General features: G+C 42.6%; 1 protein-coding gene across 3 annotated transcripts in view; it reads left to right on the top strand.

Moving 5' to 3' along the window:
- The first annotated feature begins 1,557 nt into the window (after positions 1 to 1,557).
- TRRAP (transformation/transcription domain associated protein) overlaps positions 1,558 to 16,565 on the top strand; it is a 242,519-nt gene continuing 227,511 nt past the window's right edge. For all 3 annotated transcript variants that reach the window (XM_073590992.1, XM_073590991.1, XM_073590990.1), the window contains exons 1-4: positions 1,558 to 1,803; positions 11,050 to 11,199; positions 11,637 to 11,686; positions 14,975 to 15,085. In XM_073590992.1, the coding sequence (XP_073447093.1) occupies positions 11,100 to 11,199; positions 11,637 to 11,686; positions 14,975 to 15,085 (261 nt within the window). In that variant the 5' untranslated portion in view covers positions 1,558 to 1,803; positions 11,050 to 11,099. The remainder of the gene's footprint in view (positions 1,804 to 11,049; positions 11,200 to 11,636; positions 11,687 to 14,974; positions 15,086 to 16,565) is intronic.

The following is a 16,565-nucleotide window of genomic DNA, read 5'->3' as shown; positions in this document are numbered from 1 at the left end:
AGTGCTGCCAGCATTGCTGCAGAGGTTGAAGGGGTGGGGGGTCAGACCATACGCCGCACGCTGCATCAAATTGGTCTGCATGACTGTCGTCCCAGAAGGAAGCCTCTTCTAAAGATGATGCACAAGAAAGCCTGCAAACAGTTTTCTGAAGACAGGCAGACTAAGGACATGGATTACTAGAACCAAGATAAACTTCTTTGGTTCAGATGGTGTCAAGCGTGTGTGGCGGCAACCAGGTGAGGAGTACAAAGACAAGTGTGTCTTGTCTACAGTCAAGCATGGTGGTGGGAGTGTCATGGTCTGGGGCTGCATGAGTGCTGCCAGTACTGGGGAGCTACAGTTCATTGAGGGAACCATGAATGGCAACATGTACTGTGACATACTGAAGCAGAGCATGATCCCCTCCCTTCAGAGACTGGGCCGCAGTGCAGTATTCCAACATGATAACGACCCCAAACACACCTCCAAGATGACCACTGCTTTGCCAAAAAAGCTGAGAATAAAGGTGATGGACTGGCCAAGCATGTCTCCAGACCTAAACCCTATTGAGCATCTTTGGGGCAACCTCAAACGGAAGGTGGAGGAGCGCAAGGTCTCTAACATCCACCAGCTCCGTGATGTCGTCATGGAGGAGTAGAAGAGGACTCCAGTGGTAACCTGTGAAGCTCTGGTGAACTCCATGCACAAGAGGGTTAAGTTAGTGCTGGAAAATAATGGTGGCCACACAAAATATTGATACTTTGGACCCAATTTGGACATTTTCACTTAGGGGTGTACTCACTTTTGTTGCCAGTGGTTTAGACATTAATGGCTGTGTGTTGAGTTATTTTGAGGGGACAGCAAATTTACACTGTTATACAAGCTGTACACTCACTACTTTACATTGTAGCAAAGTGTCATTTCTTCAGTGTTGTCACATGAAAAGATAGAATAAAATATTTACAAAAATGTGAGGGGTGTACTCACTTTTGTGAGATACTGTAAACCTTGTCAGTTTTTTTTTTTTTTTGCGATCTGTGTCCTTTTCACTTCCTGTCCCACAGGCAAAACAGGAATTGAGTGGAAATCCCAGGAAGTCCCCAGAACTAGCATCCCCATTGGAAAATTTCTTTTCTATTCCTGTTTTGGTGTCAACACATTTGGGTTTTCTTTCACTGTCAATGATAACAGGACAAATAGAGAGGGTGAATCTCCCTAATGGGGGCACAGATAGCAATAAAACCTGGCAGGGGTTCTAAGCCCTCTGCACCCTAAAAAAAAAAAAGTTTTGACTTTAGTTCTACTTTAATGCAAGTCATTACAGAGGCAGTAGTCTCCTAGCAGTTACAATAGCTCCGCCATATACTGAGGTGTACAGGAGTGAGCTCTGAACGGGTTAAAGCTGTCACTGGGCGCAGGTCTGTGCAGGGGGCGGCAACAATCATACACACCACCCCTCCAAGTCTGTGACCAATGAGCATCATATACGCAATCTCCCGATGCCGTCCCTGTTTGATGACGTAGGAAGACCATCCAAACTTATGGTCTTTCTGAAAACAGCAATTTTCTGTAAAATCGAGTCCCTTTTCTAGGCGAACTGTAATCATCATAGACCGGCGGATCCCTCCGATGACCTCGCTGGAGAAGATCGCTGCCTGACCTTCCTGGAAGCCAGAAGAGATCGCCGTGTTTGAGGGCGGACTTCCCGACATGCACAGCAGGCCCGATCCTTGGCGCAAAGGCTCTTGGGAGGGGAGCCGGGCCGGGTGCTGGTGAGCGGGAGGAGGCAGATGCAGGATCGGTGGTCGAGGACGGATTGCTGTGGTGAGGGGTCTCCCTGTAGTGTAGATGGGTCGGGATATGGAGGAGTCCGGGGGATCGGATCACCATGTGGTGTGCAGGGAGGGGAGGCCGGGCGATTCATCTACTGAAGATAATGGAGGGGGGGGGGGGGGGGGGCTCAGCTACAGCTGGAAGGGGCTCCTTCATTACAATGGGCCCAGCGGTGGGATGACCGAGCATGATGCTTGTTGTTATCTGCAGCCTTGGGGTCATGTGTCTTTTTGTGGGTGTGCTGGGTACCATTGTGTGTGATTGCATTGTTCTCATATAGACTGTGCTCCTTAAGCTGGCCATACATTATACAATTTTTCTTATTTCATTTCCTTTTAGATTTACCTTCAACTATGTAGTATAAGGGCCTGCCTGATTGCATACAAATTGTAAGTGTTTAGGTGTGACCTTATATGATATGGTTTTGGTAAATCTAAAGGAAAATTGTATAATGTATGGCCAGCCTAACACAGGGCGCATTCATTACTGAGCATATGGACCTCTACGTAATGATCTGGCAATACACTATACAATCAGATTGTACAAGCTTCTTCGGGGTCCCTTGCACCCCACAATCCCTGTGTTTTTCTTGCTAGCACATTGGTGTGAGGTTTTTAAAGTGATACTAAATCCCAAACCAAAAATGTAATATATTGCAGCTTACCAGTCATTAGGTGTGGTGGTTAGGGATCAATCAATACTAGGGCTGCGCAGATACCACTTTCTTAAGACCAAGTACAAGTACCGATACTTTTTTTTTTTTTTTCCGAGTACTCACCAATACTTTTTTTTTTTTTTTTTATGTCATCTGACAATGGCACTAATATGCAGCACTGATGACTTTCAGTAGTTTTTTTATTTACAATTTATTTTTTTATTATATATATATATATATATATATATATATATATATATTATAATATTTTTTTTTTTTTAGGGGGGGAGTGGACGGTGTTTATTATTATTATTATTAATAATATAATTATTATATTAAAAATATTATTATTTTAGCCCTGTTGGGGGTTGTCTTTGCTGAGATATCTCCCTTTTGAGACAGGGAAAGGGACCGAGGACACAGATTCCCCAGTCTCCCTTTCTATGTAGCCTCAGTTGCACTGAAGATGAATGGAGAGGAGACAGAGGCTCCTCTCCATTCATAAACCTGAAGTATCATAAACATAGTTTACAATGCTCAGTGACAGTTATGAATGAACAGAGTCAGTGATCACTGACTGTTCATCCGGAAAAGGAAGGAGCCGGTAAATGACATATTTACTGGCTCCTTCCTCAAGTCTCCATCCTGACAGATCGAGCATGAAGGGGGACTGAAGGAGGAGGATATGGGGGACAGTCAGGGACAATTGGTGTGGGGGGGGGAGGGGGTTACAATCACAGATCTCCCTGTATACATTTTAATAAAGCAGCTGAAAGTCGCAGGGGGAGAGGAGGAGAAGCAGTGGCTGTCCCCCTGGCAAATACTCGGTACCGATACCAGTATCGGTGCAACCCTAACCAATACCGAGTACCTTCACGAATACTTGTTACAATACTCCCGATACTGAGTACCGATAATTTGCGGTGGGATTTGCGTCCATACAAAATGAATGCGGTGCGATTCCCGTCTGAGTCGCCTGGGTTCACACAGGAGTGGTGAGAGAACTGCATGCAGTTTGGTCAGGAGTCACACCGCATTCCTGTTCAAATTGCATGCATTTTTTTTTTTTTCAGTGTGGTTTTCACCCTCTCATTTTGTATGGATGCAAATCAAACCACAAAGTATCGGTACTTGCTGATTTAAAAAAAAAACAGGGTATTGGTGCATCCCTAACGGTGGCTGCATTTGTTTTCTTTCCCCTGTTTTCACCTGGTGATCTGGCTAGTAACACACCTTCTGTATTGGTGAGACACAACTCTGGATGAAGGAGCACAGAAGGCATTGTCAGTCTGGGGGTAGATGTGTTACATGTTCTAGCGGCTGGTGCTCCATTTTTTTGGAGGGTGGCAAACAATACACCCCCGCTCCCCCCGCAATAGGGCCTATGGTGGGGTATGATCCCAGTACATAGCGATATATAGGAGGTAGATGGTACAGTAGCTCGTGGGGAGACAGCGGGGTCGTCAATCTCCTGCTCCCCGGGCAGTCGGTGCAGCCTCAGTTCTGGTTGCTGGGGAATGTGGATGTTGCTGGGCTCGGTTCCATGGAGGAATGGACGGGTAGGAAAGTATTTGTGCCATGGTGCCCGTATCGGACCAGTCCCCGGGCTCACAGCTCAGGAGGTTTCTTCCCGCAGGAGAAGCACAGGGTGCCCAGGTAGAAGAAGCCGTCTCGGGCCAGGTGATGGGGGGCACCGGAGCTGAGGATGTTCTGGAGACCGGACAGTCGCTTCTCCTTCCAGCCAATCAGGTCTTAGGACCCGCTTCCTGATTGGCCGGGAGAAAAAGCAGGAAGACCATAGCAAATTTTAATTTGCTATTGCCACACGAATGGGTGCAGAGCACTGCGCCCTGAACCCACACTTTTTGAAGCCTCAGGCTCTAATCACGAGCTTCTAAAAGAAAAAAAACAAAACATTGAAATCCATGCATCCGACACCCTGCATGTAGATTAGGGACCGAGCGCTTGGACATTAGGGGGGGGGCAGCACCCCTAATGGAGTGGCCACCACTGGGTCTTGCACAAATAAATAAAAGCTGATCATTGTAGGCACCCCTGTCAGTGGTAAATGTATTGTCTCATCTCTCTAACTGCTACATCTGTAGGACAGCTTAGTCTGTTAGGGCTCATGCACACTGAAGCTCAAAGAAGCGGCTCCTACAGGCTTTTGAGCTATTTCCAGCTCTTATTTTTTTTTCTGCCTGGAAACTCCCCTCCATGTTAGCCAATGTGTCCATTTCAGGAGTTTACAGGTAGAAGAACCCCATCAAACTCCCGTTTTTGAGAGGGACCTTCAAGCAGAAAAGATGCCTAAGCTAGAAAACACCAACAAAAATAATATTGAGCAGAGGGGCGGGTTTGTGAAAAAAAACAAAAAAAACAAAAAAAAAACGCTTATGCTCAAAGAAGCTCAATAAAAACATGCAAAAAAACCCCCCAAAAATACAAGCTTCTTCAAGCTGAAATAAAAACTCAAATGCCTGTAAAAGCAGCTTTTTTTTTTTTTTTTTTTTGAGCTGAAGTGTGTGTGAGCCTTTTAAAAACAACAGACTTGATGACTGGATCACCAGGTGAACATAAAAGAAAGAAAGAGCCTAAAGAAGACAACTAATGCAGCTATCACATATAATAATCGGTAAGCTGCAATAAAATGAATGTTTGCTTTTGGGTTTAGTACCGCTTTAAATGAATCTCGTTTCTCCAGCATTGCAATGTATTTTTCTTTTACATGCTCGTTTGCATAACTTTCACTTTCATTTTCCCAGCGTCAGATTGTGTTTATTACACGGTATGGAGAAATGCAATCTGCGGTATTTTTCTCAGCACACTACACAATGATCTGAGTGGTATGTACGGCCCTGATATTTACCAAAGTGATGTCCTAGGACGACACACCTGAACAATCTGTTCAATGTATCCAATCTGGCAGGCCCTTCCACTACATAGTTGATGGTAAATCCAAAGAGGATTGTATAGTGTATGGCCCACTTTATAATAATGCTGGTCACCTTTGTTATTGTAGGTATAAGGGAGCAGATCTGCTGTGTTCTGTTATTTTCTATTATTTTCTATGGACAGTGATGTCAGCTTTCTTGATATAGGGGGGACCTCAATCACTAATGACTCATTCACAGAAGCCCATAGGCTAGAATGTGAATACTGGTGTATGCTGTGTAAGGGTGGCGCAATGATTTGTTACAATGCAGCACACTGGTTCATTTTTTTTTTTTTTACATTATTGAAGTGTCACACGTTTGGAAGTGTAATTATGTATTGCGGATGTTGGTACCTTTTTAACCAACCAATTTTAGGTCCATAGATATCTATATAATATTTATTGATGTGTTAGAAAATGACACTCTGGGGGTTATTTACTAAAGGCAAATCCACTTTGCACTACAAGTGCCCTTGGAAGTGCAGTCGCTGTACATCTGAGGGGGACATGCAAGGAAAATAAAAAACAGCATTTTAGATTGGATGATAAAATCAGCAGAGCTTCCCCTCATTTCAGATCTTCCCCTAAGATCTTAAGTGACTGCACTTCCAAGTGCACTTGTAGTGCAGAGTGGATTTGCCTTTAGTAAATAAACCCCTCTGTGTACCACAATGTGTTCAGGTGACGTGCATTGCATAAAAATGCAGCATGCAGAAAAAAAACCATTTTCTATGAGCCCTGCAGAGACCGTCTGATATAGAAACTGGCGCAGGTGGTGCAGATAGATCTGAAAGTAAAAGACAATCCCAAATGTTGGGTTGTCACAAGAACAGGAATTGGTGGGAAATCTTCAAACGGAGACACTGATTCTGGCGACAGACAGGGATTCCCTCCCTTACTGTTTTGGATATGGGACAGGAAGTGAAGGGAAATCTCAGCAATGGGACACAGATGGCAGAAAAACATTACAATGCTAATGTAAATATGGGGGTAACGTGGTACAAAAGGTGGAACATGGTGGACATGATCCTTTTAGCCTGGGTTCACACTAGTGCGTAAGGAACACCGCATGTGATGTTTTGTATTTTGTAAGACTCAAATCGCATTGCATCTGCACTAAAATGGTGCAGGACTTATTTTTTCTGCACCTGAATCGCATCACATCCTGTGCGTTTCCTGTATCGCATCAGTGTGAACCAGGGCTCAATGTGTTGATAAAAATGGTGCTGCTCTTTTCCTATATATTTTTTGCATGAAACATCTAAAAGAACACCAGTGGTTTTGCCTAAGTAGCACCCAGCCATTTCCATTGCAGTATTGGAGACTGAAGGGGGGAGTCTTGTTGCTATGGGCAACAGGAGGCTTTCTTCCCTCACACTGTGGTGGTCCTGTGTGCAGTAGACCTAAGGAGATGTACGTATTGTTTATTGTCTGTCATTACAACGATCTGTGAAATGAAAAGTTTCTTTGCATGGTAGAAAGTATTGTCCTTTGAGAGGATTTGTCGTATGTTGGGGCTTATTCATGAAAATACCCGTTTTGCAATTTCGGGCCATTTTGAAATGTTTTTTTTTTGGGTACACAAACGGCTGTTTTGAAGCATTTTTCGTGTTTTCAGGGCGTTTTTGTTTTGATGATGTCTGTGACATTGTATGTCATCGTCCTTGTATCTGCCTCCCGGTTTTTCCGTGTGGTGTCTCTATGTCCAGCATGGACACTCCTGGATCCCCCAGAGAGGGATTTTTATTATCTACCATGATGACCATTGTTGCGCTTGGGAAAGTATGTGGGCTGTTGTCTATTGTGTAGTGGCAGTGCTTTGTGGTGTTACAGCCAGGGTGGATAAAAATCAATGATTTTAAAAAAAAAAAAATCTTTTTTTTTTAAATTTTTTTTAAAATTTTATTTAAATCTATTTTTATCAAATGTATTTTGTGATAAAAAGCTTTTGGAGTAAAAAAATCTATTTAAATATAGTTTCTGTTTTTAAGATACACTAATAATTTTAGTTTATTCAGCATGAAATGGAGCTTAGTTATGTAGCATGAGGCTGTATATGCTGCAATATTTACATTTTTGGTAAACTCATTCAATGAATCCAAGGTCTGCAAGCTGAGATAACCTGCACTGCATTGATGTATTCAGACAATTTCACAGTAACCATGAGATAAACCAAAGTTCAGGAATATTCCTTTATCCCATTGTTTTGCAAATCTATGTACACTACAAACTGTGTGATTGGATCGGTCCTGATATCGCTGTTTTACTAACCTGACAGCTTATTATTCTAAATAGGAAATTTTGTTTACAAATATTACAGATTCTAACTACCAGCAAGAATAAGTCCTTACATATAAAGAGCACCTGTCATTTCATATCCATCATGGCAGGGCCTGTTAGCGGGCATCCACTCACCTGCTGACGCCACATCCCCTCACCCTGTTGTCACTGTCACATCACCAGCCATCTCATTAAAGTGAATGGGACTGTCGGAGAGTCAACAGCGGGTCAGAGGAGGAGCCGCTGCGGGACAGAGATGACAGTTGCTCTTTAAAAATTATGATTTAAATTGAGCGCATAGGATGCATTTAGGGGAGAAAACACGAGCCTTTACAACCCCTTTAAGTGCCAGTGTTCTAACGGATAGTGCCTGCTATCAAGAAGTGCCCGGGATAAATGGCGCATGCACCGTAGGGAGCAGCACAACAGCTGATTTTACGATCCGCTGTTGAGACTGCGCCTGCGCACAATAGCAGATCATGCCCCACGCTGGTGAGGGGTGGATTAGTACATGATGGGTGCGGATTATTAAATGATGGGCAGTGCTGCTAAACATATCCTTTTCTGATAGAAAAACCCGCCCTTCGGTTGGCTAAACGCTCCGCAAGCGTCCAGGAAGAATAGCAGAAAAAGATTTGTTTAGCAGCACTGCCCATCATTTAATAATCCACGCCTCGCCAGCACGGGGCACAATCTGACACAAACATTTCTTCCATCGGCTATTGTGCGCAGGCGCCGTCTCGTCGTCACAACAGCTGATCGTAAAATCAGTCGTTTTTTTCCATTACCCGTTCATCCCGGGCACTTCTTGATAGCGGGCTCTATCTGATAGAACACCGATTTACACCGGAAACACGCTCCACATTCCTGTGCAATGCAATTTTCAGCCCATTCATTTGAATGGACTGAAATTGTACCTAAAGTAGTGCATGCACTGCTTTTCAAAACGCATTGTAGCTGGATGGCTTGGTACTGTGGTACCATGTGATCTATTGCAGGCATACTCACTGCATTTGGGGTGCCATTAGGAATACATTGTGACGTTGATTCAAAATGAATGGCTCCTATCGCATCGCACTGAATCGCATGTGATATGTACAGGAATGCAGTGCGGTTCCCGTGTGATCCTAGGCTACAAGAGGATTGTTCAAATCAGTTTGGGCTCATTTACACAGCTATTCATGGCTGTACACTGCCTAGATCAGCATAGTCTGTGGTGGGCACAGCTGGGGGTTTCTAATTAGCTGCAGCCTGTAGTAATCAATGACCGGCTTGGCACTTATTTACATGATTGCCTGTGGTTGAGGACACCTGAGGGTTCTGGACGCAAACAGTCTGTGCAAAGCTCTGCTCATCTAATCCTAGCCACATGTAATCACTCCTTGGATAGCCAAGGACGGTGCCAGCCTATCATTGATTTGTAAGGACTTGAACAGGATAATTTATCATACAAGTACATAGAACAGCAGGCACATATCAGTAATATCTAATGTTGGGGTAACAAATACTTTTAGATATACCATGGTTTTTTGTGTGTGTTTTTTATTTATTTATTTTTAAATATTTCTTTACAATCCATTTGTGTGCGTGAGAAGCAACCCATACTGTACTTATAACTATATACAGTGTGTGTGATATATGTATGTGTGTGTGTGTGTGTGTATATATATATATATGTGTGTGTGTGTGTGTGTGTGTGTGTTTGTGTGTGTGTGTGTGTGTATGTGTATATATATATATGTGTGTGTGTGTGTGTGTGTGTGTGTGTCTCCTCCCCCCCCCCCCCATGTGGGAAAACGCACCCAGATGGACTGCAACCCTGCACAAATTACGGGCTTTTCCGCACACTATTGACCCTTCTGCTCTTTAGCAGAGAACAGGATGGTTTTTGCACATGCACTGCTCTCTCATGCCCATAGATGAATCAAAATTTGTCCAGTTCCTGCTGAACTGCCCAAATCTCGAACTGTCTATATACAGCCTTACTTGGCAGGTCTAAGCCTCGGTTCACACCAGAGGCGGCACGACTCGCAGGTCGCCTCACCGAGGCGACCTGCACACGACTGCCGGGGCGACTTGCAAAACGACTTCTGTATAGAAGTCTATGCAAGTTGCCCGAAGTCGCCCCCAAAGTCGTACAGGAACCTTTTTCTAAGTCGGAGCGACTTGCGTCGCTCCGATTAGAAGGTTCCATTGTACTGAACGGGACGCTACTTGTCAGGCGACCTAGGTCGCCTGACAAGTCGTCCCAGTGTGAACCGAGGCTTAGCATCCCGTGTATTGATACAGATTTATCATGGTTCAAAAAAAGTGTATGCTTCAGTACCTGTGGCTAGCATCAATTAATCAATGCACTTCCTCTGAGCCCAGGTTGTTCTGGACCTGCCCCCAGCTGATGACTGGACAGTGAAAAGAGAAGCAGCACAGTCATGAGCTCATCTCTGTGTCATTCAGTTCTCTCCTCCTATCACTGTTTCTTTACAGAACATGAACTGATTAGCTCCCTGTGCTGCTTCTTCCTCTCACACTCCAGCCCCTGCTGTACAGGGACAGCAAAAGGCTAACGCCTGATCAAATTCATTCATTTACATCACCTGCGATTAAAAAGAATTACAAAGTTGCATTCATTTGTGTCTATTATAGTTGGTAAACGTGAATCCTAAAGGTTACCATACACACTAAAATCTGATTGTACACCCATCAATGGACAGGCTGGTTGTACTGAAATCAATTCACCGATCAACTTCAGTACAACCAGCCTGGTGTTATGTTGTGTGTGTGTGTTTTTTTTTTTTTTTTTTTTCTTGTGCCCATTGCATTCTGCTGGTGGGGAAGGCTCCCGCTGGCAGAACACAATAGCGCTGTGTGACGGTGTCAGCCAGTGTTGATGGTAAAATTGAGCAATTTTCTTTTCTTCAACCCATGGCTGAAGGAAAGAAATTTGCATAATGTCTGGCCTGCCTAGCCTTGTACACACGATAAGGATATTGAATGAATAAAAGCCTCATATCGAAAACCAAATAGGTTACTAAAGTTTTTTTTAAAATTCTTGTAAGACAGAATACAACTGATGTAATATGTTTTTTATTGTACTCTTTCATTTCCGCGCATGCGTGGCCTTGGTGACACAATTTTTTTTTTTGTACAAATATATGAAGTACACAAATCTTTTGGTCGGTCGTTCGTTCTGGTACAAGAAAGATTTTCATGTTTGGTACTAGAAAGCTGTGTACGAAGGATCAAATTATCGGATGTTTGTTAAAAAAGCGGTATTTTTCACCTGATCACATGGAAGGATTGGAAATGTGTTCATTTGGGATCTAATCGCCAATTTTAGTATTTTTTTTTTTTTTTTCTTTTTCCGCAGGTGGGATGAAATATCTACGCTCACCTAAGTGATATCAACAAAAGCTGAAAATGGCATTCGTACCTCCAACAGGGCCCACAGTGGTGGACCAGACCACCCTAATGAAGAAATACCTCCAGTTTGTGGCTGCTCTGACAGATGTCAACACTCGTACGTATCTTGAAAATGCCGTAATGTACGTCTTGTAGAGTCAGGATTGTATGAACTCAGCATGAATGAACACGTCTGTTGATTTTTATCATTGGCTTTTTGGACTAATTAGGGCATGAGCAAATTCCAACAAACTAGATGTGGATGATTGCTTTCAGCTGCATCAGGGTTGCTGTCCTTGGGAGACGTGTGAGACCAATACCTGTTTCAAGACGCAACTAGCTAGAATCAAACATTTGCAGCCAAATCTAAATTTGTATTTAATGTATAGATTTAAAATGCTGTCTATTCGCTAAAGACAACATGACTTTCAAGCCAGAAAATGTCAGTGCTAGCTATGCACGGAAGTCAAGCACATTTGGTGTTGAAATGGAGCGATTGTACTTTCCTTCACGCTTTCCTTGTTTTATTAATATTTAGTTTTTTGTATATTTCAGCTGATGAAACAAAGTTGAAAATGATGCAGGAAGTCAGTGAAAATTTTGAGGTATGTATTACCCTCCTGGTGTAGCTGGGGCACTGGCTGGCATATGGTATTTGCATTATGTGCTCAGCATCAATCACTTACTGCATGTATGTCCATTTATTGCAGCATAAGACGTTTTCAAAGAAGTTGATGAAAATGTTAGTTGCCGATTAGCTGGAGTCACGTGACCAAGGGCGCACACGCACATCGTAGGAGGCATCTCTCGATGGGAGATACCATTTCACGGCCACAAGTGAGACCTATACGGGGGGAGACCGTAGTTCTCACATTGTGCCTCGCTGTTGCAGGGCGGCTTTACATTGTGCGGATGCTCTGGTTTTGTCTGTGTTGCAGGGCGGCTTTGCTGTGTTGGACGTCCGGTTTTGCCTATGTGAAAGGGCGGGTTGCAACGCAGACAAAACCAGCTCTTCAACACAGCCAATAGCCGCCCTCCAGCAGCAGCGATGCACAATCTGAGAACTTTGGTCTCCCCCGCTGTTTGTATAGGTTTAAATTGTGCCTGTCAAATGGTGTCTCCCATCGACCGATAGCTCCTACGATGTGCGCATGCGCCCAGGTTACGTCAGCCTAGCTGATCTGCAAATCAGATGTTGTGCTGTTCCGTACGGCTCATGCGCAGTACATACCGGGCACTATTCGATGGGGGGCACTTCTCGACAGAACACCGGGAGTAGTTTTCCTGAACCCTGTCATTTTACGTGTCCTGAGGCTGTGTGTAAAATGGCTCCTAATCATAACCTGATAACTCTTTGTTTGCATATATTGAGGATGTGTCTGGGAGCTGTTCTGCAAACAGCCTCACCATTATTACTATTACATGTGATGTAGGGGCTGGGTGGAGGAGCAGCAGAGCCCACCAGAAAAGCTAAGAATCCAGGCAATATAAAGTGGTTGTAAACCCTTACGTATACCCAGTGAAGTGACTGGCCCTCGGGTGATACAGAGATTAAACAAAATTCTCTTACATAAATTGTACCTGTTAATCTACAGTCTGCTCTTCTCTACATCTGTTAAAAGTGCAGACTTTATAAAGCTTGTCTGAGCTGTCAGAAAAAAAGGGGACAAAGAGCTGATGTTACACTCTGCAGATCTCAGTGAGGAGAGCTCTGAGAACTGATTGGAGGGAAGGAACCCCCCCCCCCTCCCCCCATCACACATCACACCAGAACTGATCTGAGCCTGTCGGTCCCTCTCCTGTCACCAATTTTCGCTTGGTGTTAGGAAAACTTGTCAGAAGTGACTCCTACTGACAGCAGAGACAAGTACACACTATACAGGGATATGCTTTGTTCAGATTTCATATCTGAGGTTTATAACCACTTTTAATTAAAAAAACAAAGCATAATACTAAACTACTATAAAAATGTGTAATCTAATGACCAAGTTTCTTTAAATAGATTTTCACTCGTTAAGCCTTTTCATTAAATGGTTCCATCCTTTCATTGTGTGGTGCTGTCCTTGGAATTTTCCTTTCCTAGACTGAAACAAGTTCTCCCACACTATTATTTTCTGAACTGGGGACTTTTGTTTTTCTCATTAATAAAAGCACATTGATATGTGCTACGTTCTTAGTGTTTTATGGGATAGGGTGGCCCTGGACTGGAACCCTTTTTGCTGACCTCTCCTATAAGAAAGTTTGTTCCTTTCTCTGTCCGTCTTGTTGACCCTTGGGCTTCAGTGCTGAGTTTCTGACCTGAAACAAGTTCAAAATAGTCCTGGCATTCATTTACAGTATACTTGTTTTAGGTCAGTGACTCAGATACTGAATCCAGACGGAGTTAAGCCAACTAACATTCTCGAGAGAAGGCAGCAATGATAGCCCCATACTTTTCTAATGACAGAGGCTCTTTACGGTACTGGAGTTTGTGATTATGGAATGCTTATTAAGGTAAACCTGTGGCAAGGCTATGCATACAAAAGTATTAAATGGTTTGAACAAGCAGTAAAAACTCTCCTCTGTTGCTACAAGCATTGGGGAAAAATTTGTTTTTGCTTTAATCTTTGAAAAATAACTTCACAGTAACAGCATATAGATGGCTGTTTGTTTTTTCAGCTTTTTTAAGAATATGTCAATGGCTTTTACGGTCCATAATCTTGGCATGTGTGCACTTTAGTCTCCTTTCACATCGATGAACCAATCTGGTGTGCCTGTCAATTTTATAGGCGGACCCGATTGGACCATACATTGGGACTTTGTATGAAGCACACAGCACAAAATAAAGAAGTCGAGTGACTGGGAAGTTATGTTTTTTTTTTTTTTTTTTTTTTTTTATGTAGTATATAATCTCTAATAGGGCATAGGGTTTTTTTAATTTTTTCATATCCATTGTTATGTCCAAATTATAACCTCTGAGACTATTGAGATATATATGTTCTCTATTCTTCGATTCATTCTATGGTTTATGCTCCTGATGAGTGGCTGTAAGGCTGCGAAACGCGTTGAGCCATCTATTTTTTTACCCCTTCAATCATGGATCAACAAGATTCCCTACGATCTAACCAATGCTCAGAATAACTCATAGAGCAATTTTGCTATTCTACCCCCTTTTGTTACCCTCCCTTTTTCTGGTATGTAAGGAACCTGGGAAGGTCATTCAGACCACTTAGGCTCTAATTGTACCATGATTATGTATACAGATGTATCAGTTGCCATCTGTGCGTGTACTACATATGAATGTCTATTGTATTGTGGATTACTATGTTACGTATGTTTAAAGTGAACCAATATTTATTGCTTAGCGGTTTTATGCCCAATATACCCTATAAGAGATTATATACTATATAAATAAACATAATTTCCCTGTCACTTGACTTCTTTATTTTCTGCTGTATGCTTCATGCAAAGTCCCATTGTTTGCTCTTTTCCTCTTTTTTTTTTTTTTTTTTTTTTTTTATCAGACAGGGATGGAGGCAGGCACCTTTTTTGGTTCTTGCTTCATATAAAGTCCCACAAACCTTCTTCTTTTCGTTCAATGGACCATACATTGCTCATTATGGGGTGGCAGATGTCAACAGATATGTGTCGATTGACATCTGCCGACATATGATTCGATCTTGTCCGCTAAAAACAGACAGATCAGGATAGTTTTCCCATCTTCTGGCGGTTCGGATGATAGCTGGGTAGAAAAGGACAATGTCCATGTCTGCTGGTGCATCAGTGGACCTGTCTTCTGCTTGCTCAGTGGGGATCAGCGGAGATATCCCGTGCTGAGCTGGCGGACTGCACCAGTGTGAAAGGGGCCTTAAGGTGTTTTATTTTTTTTTTTAACGGCTTTGGTTTCCTCCTAGAATGTCACCACATCAGCCCAGTATTCCACCTTCCTGGAGCATATTATCCCACGCTTTCTGACCTTCCTACAAGATGGGGAGGTCCAGTTCCTACAGGAGAAACCTGCACAGGTAATTCTTAGATTGAATGTGCTAATACACAATTGTCCAACGCAACTAATAGTGACTATGCTATGTCAGGCTACTCTTGAATGTTTCATATTAAGCCTAGGTTCAAAATAGATTCGGTGCAATTTATATGTGGTTTGGAGTGTGAATTTGCGGTGCAATTTGTACTTGACAGCTGTGATTGTAATGTGATTGTAATAGTCTAGCTTAAAACCGCATGAAACAAGCACAGGACCTTTTTTTTTTTTTTTTTTTTTCCTTTACCGCATAGACATGAGCCGCCTTCATAGAAAACCATATCATTTCACTTGACATGCAAATCTATGCGTTCTGGAATGCATCTGAACCGCATCAGATTCACATCAATGTGAACCAGGGCTCAAAGCGGAACCGAACCCACTGATTTGATTCCCATTGCATAACACTCTTACGCTGCCAATAGATGGTTCAAAATGTGGCAAGTTTAGCGGGGAGCAGCCCAATTGCAATCTATCTATGGCCATTTCTGCACGATAGAATTCAATAAAATGAATGGGACTGGTGGAAAACGTTTGTCCATTAGCAGGGTGAAGCTGCTGATCAGTATATTTGGACAGTGGAGGAGTCCCACTGACAGAATCCATTGGCACAGCAGGGGGGATCATGTGTGAATGGGGGAATCTGTGTTTTTTTTTTTTTTTTTTGATAAGCCCTCTGGCTGATTGAAAAAAAAAAAAAAGAGACTTCTATGGCTAGCCTTAGGCCTGAACAATACAATACGTGTGTATTGTAACTACACAGAATGAAAGAATCTGTTATTGTCCATTTCAACTAAATAGCAAAATGATGAGATTATCAGTCTTGAGCCCGAAAGATGTGACTCTTGGTGTGTATGTGTGAGTGCGTGCGCGCAGTGAAAGTTGAGTGTGGACAGCGTGTGTGTATTTTTAATAAGAGTTCACAATGGGTGCTGAAAGCTAAACTGATAAGATCTGATTGCTGTCACTTTGTAGGCCATTATAGGCTGACCTGGAATGCTATGTTGCTACTTAAATAGTAAGACACAAAAAACAAATGACATCTTTAAAACCACAGAAATAAAGTCTAATATATGCATTTCTGGACAAATTGAAAAGATGTTGCAGTATGTGATATTTAATCAGATTCTATCCACAAAAGATAAGCGGGCAGGATGAACGCGTTTCGCTATTAATGCTTCATCAGGATCCGTGCCAGCAACAAGGAACAAAGAAGCTGCACATATTAAAATCGGAATAGATTAGAATACAATTAAAGTATAATATCCTCTTAACAAAAAAATTCCAACAAATGATTACAAATGAAAGCTTATGGAGAGCAAAAGATAACCCGGCAGGATCAACGTGTTTTGCTATTTAATGCTTCATCAGCTCTCATTTTGTAATCCATTTGTTGAAATTTTTTGTTTAAACTGTATTATACTTTAATTATATTCTAATCTATTCCAATTTTAATATGTGCAGCT

This window comes from Aquarana catesbeiana, linkage group LG06 (assembly GCF_042186555.1).
Source record: "Aquarana catesbeiana isolate 2022-GZ linkage group LG06, ASM4218655v1, whole genome shotgun sequence".
In the NCBI taxonomy this organism is placed as follows: Eukaryota; Metazoa; Chordata; class Amphibia; order Anura; family Ranidae; genus Aquarana; species Aquarana catesbeiana.
This window is presented reverse-complemented; position numbering and strand designations above follow the sequence as displayed.